At 27.4% G+C, this 9,445-nt stretch overlaps 1 protein-coding gene across 3 annotated transcripts; it reads left to right on the plus strand.

Moving 5' to 3' along the window:
- The first annotated feature begins 3,827 nt into the window (after nucleotides 1-3,827).
- On the plus strand, nucleotides 3,828-9,445 carry LOC133801672 (protein LIGHT-DEPENDENT SHORT HYPOCOTYLS 10-like). Of its 3 annotated transcripts, none has more exons than XM_062239920.1 (2): nucleotides 3,828-4,616; nucleotides 9,170-9,445. In XM_062239920.1, the coding sequence occupies exon 1, from the start codon at nucleotides 3,949-3,951 to the stop codon at nucleotides 4,570-4,572; it is 624 nt and encodes a 207-aa protein (XP_062095904.1). In that variant the 5' UTR covers nucleotides 3,828-3,948; the 3' UTR covers nucleotides 4,573-4,616; nucleotides 9,170-9,445. The 3 variants fall into 3 exon arrangements, with proteins under 3 accessions (XP_062095904.1, XP_062095901.1, XP_062095902.1); XM_062239917.1 differs by having other exon boundaries at nucleotides 3,830-4,616; nucleotides 9,162-9,445; XM_062239918.1 differs by having other exon boundaries at nucleotides 3,832-4,616; nucleotides 9,182-9,445.

Below are 9,445 nucleotides of genomic sequence, written 5' to 3' on the forward strand. Positions count from 1 at the left end.
TGTGTACATAACAATGTACAATATTTTATTAAACAATATTTTGATTTGGTACAATATACGTATACGTAGTTTTGTTTAGAAAATATTTTAATTTATTTTTATTATGTTTTTTTAATTATCGTATAAATTTTAAATAAATGAATAATGTCATATATATATATATATATTATAAAAGAATGACATAAACATATTAAAGAAAAAAAATTAAGTTACAAAATATTAAGTCGTGATATTATTCAAAACACAACTCAGTGATTAAAGAATAAAATTAATTATTTATTTTTTATAGAATTTTTCTATATACTTATAAATCACATATTCCAAAAAGAGAGATATGGTATATATATAGTAGTGAATTTTGATACAACTAATCCCAATATACAAATAATTAATTATATATATAGCCTTAATTTGAAAATAGAATATGGGTCAGAGTGATCAGGTCTTTGGTGAATTTGAAATAATATAGAAAAAAAAAATATTGTCGTTTTTATTTGATTGATAATGTACGATCTTAATTAGTCAGATTAGAAAATATATATTTAAATTTTAAAGGCACTAACACAAGGCTTTAAAATTTATTAAGGGAGCGGTTCTCTCTTTTGAAATTTATTATTATTATTATGACCAAGCCCTACACGTACGTAATACGCTCCATATCCATTATTATTATTATTGTTGTTTTTTTTTTTTTTTGAGGAAATTATTATTGTTGTTGTTGAACCTATATATATATACACAATAATTTTTTTATTGGGGCTTCACTTTAAGTCTTACTGATAGGGCTCTGGCTGTTTCTCGATTCTTGAACAATTTTCGGCGCAGTTTTTTTTTTATGACCATATATATTGTAGCTATTTAGAATATCCTGCAAATTTTTAGAAAATTTCGAATAGTTTACAGTACCGAAAACTAGGTTCAAATATGTTGCTTTCCACGCACATAAAAAAAATTAGTCACGCGTGCAACAACATGTTTGAACCTAGTTTTCGGTACTGTAAACTAATTGAAATTTTCTGAAAATTTGCAGAATGCCCTAAATAGCTACAATATACACAGTCATAAAAAAAAATCACGCCGAAAACTATTCACGGGTCGAAAATACTGAGAGCCCTACAACAATGCAATTTTTTTTACAATTACCAACAAAACCAATTATTTATTTATTTATTTTTGCTTCTTTTCTAACTTTGTAATAAAATCATATTCATATAGAATTAATAAATTCCAACATCATTCCCTTTGGTCGTACGAATAAAGTCCCTGTTGCCTAATAAGGTATTCTATTATCAGGCAGCTTATTAGCTACTATAAGTACCTTTTGAAACAGCATATTTTTACATAATCGATTAAAACAGACCCTAGATCTTTTTCTGAATCCATCGAAAATCGGATTTAATGTACTATTTTGTAAAATACGGATCCAGATTATCATTCAACAAAACATAAAAACTGATTGCGTATTCGGAAAAAACACATGACCCAAAACGATATCTTCCTAAACTATATTCAAATCTTAAACCAAAATAATCCCTTCTTCAAGAATCCGTTGGAGAAGCTCAAAATGAAAATTCCTCTAATTTGTATATATGTGTGATTGTAAGCACACAATTGTGTCCTTATTATATATATGTATATATGACGCATGAGTAGGGGTCACTGGGAGAGAAGTAGACATTGCCCAAACTCCAAGCAGCACTACTATATAGATAGATATATAATGCTTAAGAGACATATACTCAGAGGCATTGGGCCCATCTCTCAAAGATGTCTCCCAATTTTGCATCATTCCCTCTTCTCACTGTCTCATATATATTCTTTAATTTTAATTATACATATATATATATATTTATATATATATCCTTATCAACATTGCAAAGTAATTTTTCTTCATCATCATTTATATATATAAATAATAATTATAAACTAAATCATCAACTTACTGCATATACATACATATATGCATAATTCTGGGGTTTATTAGGACTTGAAAATATCCCAAAAGTTGTTGTGTTGAAACAACTTAAGTTCTTTCCCAGCTTCCTAACACAAAAGTTAGAACGTGGAATGTGGTGTACGAGCATGAAGTTTTATCTCAAAATCAATTAGTGATAAGTAGAGTAATTTATATTCTTATAAATTGTTGAGTAAATCATGCTTCTTACCATGTACCACATCCTGGGGCGTTTTAACAAAAAATCAATATTATTAGTCGTCATTGGTTCCTGTTCTTTTCACTATATACAGGGAAAAATGAAAAGTTGTAGCTCGAGAGAGCTAGGTGGTATGTTCTCATGGTTTATAATTACAAGTGATGAAGTGAGACATATACAGATCAGAAGAACCTTTTAATATCAAACTTTGACCAGTAAAATTAGAAATTTCTTTGCTCTGCTTGATGATTTATCTAGTACTACGTACGACTGCTACCTGGGCATACCAAACGTCTATATATATACGTATATATATATATATATATATATAATAATAATGAACACGTTTGGTCACTTCATGCACGTAGATGCCCTCAAAAATCTGACATACAAAGCTTAATTTTTCAAAACATTATTTCGAGGGTATCTTTATAATTTAGTACTACTTGTATACCCATTCAAGTAAATCTTGAAAAAAGTGACCCAATATTTGGTCACTGTGTATTTATATATATATGTATATACATAGGATTTGAACTTTGATCGAGATATATAATTATATATTATAAAATATGATTACAAAGAGATTGCATTGCATAAAAGGGAAATAATTAAATAAAGATTAAATTCCTTAAGACATTATGTATATCATTCTGTGTTACATATATATCATGGCCATTAATTATTACTTCTTTATAGTGCTCACGAATTGATCATGGTGGTAATCATTTTAATTTGGCAATATAACCCTTATTGGTCATCATTTAATATTAATATATATACAATTCTATCAGTAGCCCTTGACCGACTAAAACAATTATGTATACAGAGGTTGCGATTACAATGTATTTTTTTTTATAAAATTGGTGTATTTTTTTTTTTAAGCACCTGGATTGATATAATCTCTCATTTTTTATATGTTGGTGTACATTATAGTTATCTAAAACATCCTACAAATTTTCAAGAAATTTTGAATAAATTATGGTACCGAAAACAGGGTCTAAACTGTTTATTGTACCCGTGTAAAATTTTACAATTTGAACCATGTTTTCGGCTTCGTAAACTATTCAGATTTTCTTGAAAATTTACAGAATATACTAAATATCTACAATATACACCGTCATATAAAAAAAATTAGAATTATATCTATTCAGGTACCGAAAAAGAATGATGCGATGTTATAGTCGTTACCTATATATATTGGCTAATGTCAAATTAATAAACCTAATTTGTAAAATTAATTATTTAAAAATTTAGGGAATGAAATACTCATGAATCTGGACTAATTAAGTGATTACACCGACAAATGAGTCGTCGCCCGGGGTCCATTCTATTCTCTATGATCATAATGTAAAATCTGAAATAATTTATATTAATTAATTAATTATATATATTTTTATATACAATATAGTGATAATGATTGTATGGATGATGACATACCATTAGAATGGCTATTAGCTAGATTTCATCAATTATTTTTTATATATATATATATTTTTTTTTAAATTGAAAGATCATAGCATAGCATAGCATGATTCACTGATTAACAATTATACATTAATAAAATATTAGATAGTGCAAACAGTGTCATAAATAAGAGGAAAACAAAATAAAGCACTTTCATAGGGCCCATCTCATGTCCTCTCATCTCATCATAGACCCAAAGATGTGATTTTCATCTTTCTTCTTCTGCTGCACTAATCAACCAAATTCACCTCTTTTTTCTTCGATTCCCACCCCAATTTTTTCCCTCTCTTTCTCTTTGTCAAGAAAAAAAAAATTCCCCAACCAAACCATGTCTGTGTCTGGAGACAGACGAAAAGAATCTGCCGAGGGCTCGTCGTCGCGATCGCAGATCGCGATCGCGACGACAGCCGATCAGCAGCAACAACAAGTAGTACCGGCTGCGGGTGCGGCCGCGGCCGCCGCCGCCGCTCCGCTAAGCCGGTACGAGTCTCAGAAGAGAAGAGACTGGAACACCTTTGGCCAGTACTTAAAGAACCAAAGCCCTCCGGTCTCTCTCCCCCAGTGCAACTGCAACCACGTCCTTGACTTCCTACGCTACCTCGACCAGTTCGGGAAGACCAAGGTTCACTTGCACGGATGCGTGTTCTTCGGGCAGCCGGACCCACCTGCGCCGTGCACGTGTCCGCTGAGGCAGGCGTGGGGGAGCCTGGACGCGCTGATCGGACGGCTGAGAGCGGCGTACGAAGAGCACGGTGGGTCGCCTGAGACGAACCCTTTCGGAAACGGAGCTATTCGGGTTTACTTACGTGAAGTGAAGGAGTGTCAAGCTAAGGCGAGAGGTATTCCTTACAAGAAGAAGAAGAAGAAAAGGAATAGCAATCAACTCAAGGCAATCAGCTCTCACGATCATCATCATCAGGATCAGCCAAAGATTTTGAAGCAGTCTTCTTAGTAGTGATTCTCATCGTCGATCTTCTCCGGGGATCAATATATATGGTAATTAATTGATTAATTATGCATTTCTTTTACTGTTATATAACTCAATTTATACATACATATATATATATAAATATAATTGAATCGTATATATATTATTTGTGTTGTTGTGGTGAATTCTTAACTATTAAATTGTCTAACCCACAAGAGATCTTGATGATTTCTCTATTGACCGATTGAGATCAGGTGCAATATTAAACTTATTAATTTCTGGAGAAAAAAAAAATCGATTGACTATAGTGTTATGAAGTACTGTTATTTTTTGGGGGTAATTAGTTAAACTTATTAGTTATATTGTATGGTTAAACCCTAGAGTTTAGACAGGAAAACCCTAATCTAGTCAAGTGTATATGAACATTGATCCAAAAACTTGGGTGAGCATTAATTTTTGGTGATGGATCTTTGAACCACACAAAGTATTAGATGCCATAATTAGAGTGGGAAGCCAGGCTAAATAGGCTTTCTTTTCTTTTCTTTTCTTTTCTTTTCTCTCTCTAAACTGTTTGTCTCTCTCTATCTCTCTCTCTCTCTTTCTCTCTCAAATCAGGCAAAAATACTGTTTGTGATGTCTTAATTAAATATTTTCTCATTACTCGTTTACTTTTCGTTTGTTTCCTGGCCATGGTCCTTTTGTGATTCTCTTCGATTTTTTGCTCCCTATGGTTACCATATATATATATATATGTGATATATATATATATATATACATACGTTGCATGTGAATCATATACTCGTCGACGTAAGAATTATATACATACAATTATTCTTGTGTACACATATGTATTAATTGGTTTTAATTTTTTAAAAATGGATTCTGATTACGTTTACTACTTAATTTTCTTTGTTTTTGTTTTTAATTTGACAAAAAAACTGTACTGATCCCAGATATTAGTTTTAAATTTGTAGATTTATGGGTGCGTCGAGATTCTATAAGATACTTTTGTTGTGGTGGAACCATGATAATTTAGAATATATATGTTTACAATAATAATCTATTCACTTAATAAAATTTTAAAACAATTATATATCTGTTAACCCTTTTGATTAAATTGTTAAAATAAAATCATAATTATATATTGCGTTTTTGAAGATTTTCATGAGCCAAGCATTGTACGTATATGTCTATGTGTTTGTCTGTTTAAGAACTAGAAGTATAATCACAACACTGTATTTATATATATATATATATATATCAAATTTTGATAATATATGACTGGCTAGGAGTATATATATATCTATAATTATTATATAAGTTAGTCTTTAATTACTAGTTAAATTAAAATCAGTTTAGCTATTAGGTTCATCCCTAATTAAATTAAGGGCTTCATAAATTTGTAAAACTCAGAAACCAATTGAAATGGATCAATGTGGTTTGTTGATAGGAAAAATTGGAATCCTCCACATTCAAATTCAGTATCATAAATTTATATATATTGTCTTAATTAATAGCATATGTTAATTAACATTGGAATCTAATCTCTAACAAATTAGATTGAGTATAAATTTAATTGTCATGAGTAACGTAGCCAAATTACTAAGTTATTAATTAGGGGGCAGTATTCTAAATTTTGGTCTCTTTTATATTTTAAATTAATATAAACTAAACTAGAAAATTATTATTTTGGTTTAAAATAATTTTGGAAAGAACTGTAATTAAGTCTCCTAAAAAATTAAAAATGCTATTAGTCCTAAGAATTATCTGGCTCTATTCATTACTGGTTATGATTATGATTATGATATGATTATGAACTTGAATGTGAATTTGTATGAATTAGATGTTGGCTTAATTATCTACTTCGAACTTTTGTGATGCTAACTACACACAAAATTTACATTCAAATTAAATCTGCATTAGATTACATTGAAAAATAATGTTAGTAGTATATATCATTTCAAATAATGTTATAGAAGTTCTTATCTTCATTTTCAACTTTTGGCTCTTTAAATTTTATGGTAACATTATATATATAGAAATTTCAAAATTTTATGGTAACATTATATTTGAAATTTTTTTTACAAAATTTCCTATTAATAAATAATTTTATTTTTAGTTTTATTTCACCTTTATTATTTATTGTAAATTAAAGTATCTTTGACCCTCTAATTTAAAGCCACTTGGTACTAGCTCAAATGGTGTATGGGAAAGGAGAGGGGTTCAAATCCTCAATGTATCAAATAATTATAATAATAATTTTAAAATTAAAAAGGTTAATCAAAATTTTTATTATTTTTTTAAAAACTAAAAGTAAGAACAAACAGAAACATAAATAATTTAAAATTTGAAACATTTATCTCATTAGGATCAAAATAATTAGTAATTAAAATCAAAATAATCAATTTTCATGCCATGTAATATATTCAAGAAATTTATAAGATTATTTGGAGGTGTGTTAGAAAATAGATTTGTAATTTGGTTGATAATAATGAATTGATTAGAAGGGGTTAGAGGAGAAAAAAGAGGGGTGCCAATAATCACACTCTATAACAATATTGAACACAAAATATATAAATTAATTTTCTTATTTATATGCACTTGTATATTTTAATAAATACTGTAAAATGTATGTATAAGAATAGTTTTAGGATCAAACAAAACTGTATCCTAATTAAGAGGTAATAACTCAATAGATGTATATATTGGTACAAAAAAATTTCCTAATACTTAAAATTATCAACTTTAACAATAATAACAGAGGGAACTCTTTAATAATTATTCTTCGAAAAATATTTATACGTAAAGTGCTTCATACTTTGATTTACTTTGTAGAGTTGTTAACATCTTTATGTACAATTAATTTCATACACAATGAGTATATATATATATATAGATGCATAATTTTTTAATACGAAACTTAAAAACTTAATAACTTATTACAATTTATAAGTTATTTCTATTAATAACTAACTTAAGTTGGGACCATAGTTTTTTTATAATAAAATAAAAATTATTCTTATATAGAGCAGTCCAATATAGAAGTTTTCTTGTATAAATATATATTTTCTTATAAATATAAATAATTTTGACAAACAAAGTATATAAATATTATAGTTAGTTGTTGTTTAAATTTTTTGTTATTAATTGCTTTTCTATTTTTATTAAAAAGAAACTTATATATAAAGGTTTATTAATCTTATTTAATTATATTTACACAATCATTTAAAATTTAAATCTCTTCTCTCATTAAAACTCACACATGCTATGAATCCTAATTAACTAATTGATCTAACATATTCAAATCTTACATAATTGAAATTTTTACAAAAGTGCTAAATGATTATTATTATTTGGTACTTTAAGACTACATAAAGTGATATTTTATATAGTTAATTAGCGATATTTTATAACACTTATTAAATTAAAATGTATAAGACTCGACATTAGACTGCGACAATAATAGTATGCCACATTTATTATAGTGTTATAACGATATATATATATATAAATATAAAAGTTGTGTATTGATTAATTTTTTTAGGAATACCCATCAAAAAACATTTTACCTTTATTTCCTTTTATATATATATATATATATATATATATATTAATTACGTTTGCTTAATGAGGGTGGCATTTAAAATCAATCGAACATTATTGTACTATTTTCTGCCTAGAGAAAAGGACAGTTTACATGATCAGGAATTAAGTAATATTTTGATTGGTAATGAATTTTCATAAATAGTTTCTCTTGTAATATATGTCTTTGTATATTGTAAAAATTTATGATCATACACGAATAATAATACATATCTAACAAGGTTTGAGTTTATATATATATATATATATATTTATATTATGTGTCATTGTACCATGTATCTATTATATGCATGATGTACTTATTGCTTCTTACTTCCTCTGACTCATATGTTTAGTGTTTGAAAACAAAGCACAATTTGAGTAATGCTTAATTTTTATTTTATTGCATTTTAAAGTATTTAAATGTCATATTTCATGTGAAAATAATATTTATTTCGGTGACTAATTATTACATATATAACTAATCATTCTTAAATTAGCTACCGAAATGAATAATTCGATTAGGTTATTCGCAAAGAAGGGTATCTAAAAAGAGAAAGAATAAGAATGTTTGAGAATAGAGACAGATCATTATTTAATAATACACACATATATATATTTTGTGTTATACAATATATATGTATATATATATATAAATATAATTTAGCACGTACGGTTAAGTAGACAAAGCCTTGTTGTTAACATTATATATGTTTTCTTAAATAAAGTTTGATTTAGAATTTGGTCTGATCGGTTATGGTGGTGTGTATATCATACCTTTATGTACTCTTAATATTATTGAGCTGTTACATATTATAACTGGTTATTAAAATCTACTTGTACTTGAGAAACATTATATATATATATATATATAATGTTTTTGGCAATTTTATATATCTTCTTATTAATTATAGTTTGAAATTCTCTAGCTAGTGACCAAATTTGACCCATTTTTATTTTTTATTTAATTTTTATGAAATATATGTATCATATATTATATATATAGTGATTATTTTTTTTTTTTTTTATAGATAATTAGATTTGTTTTCAGATCAGCAAGCAGGGCAACTGGATTGATGAGGTCAAGGAGGATAAGAAAGATCTCAAAAAGTCACATAGATATATATATTTATATCTCAGTGCTTCAAAATGTATTTTCTCTTAGCTTAATTTCTGGCAAATAGTATGTAGTTATCTCAACAATATATATATATATATATAGTTTTGAATAATTACTGTTATAGAAAGCTAAATCTCATCAAAGGTTTGCATTTTAATAGCGGTACTTATTTATAAAGTGTAAGTTTTAGTTGAA

This window comes from Humulus lupulus, chromosome 9, assembly GCF_963169125.1.
Source record: "Humulus lupulus chromosome 9, drHumLupu1.1, whole genome shotgun sequence".
In the NCBI taxonomy this organism is placed as follows: domain Eukaryota; kingdom Viridiplantae; phylum Streptophyta; class Magnoliopsida; order Rosales; family Cannabaceae; genus Humulus; species Humulus lupulus.

What these genes read in the sequence shown, in the direction of transcription:
- LOC133801672 (XM_062239920.1), top strand. Translation starts at nt 3,949, where the DNA reads ATGTCTGTGTCTGGAGACAGACGAAAAGAATCTGCCGAGGGCTCGTCG.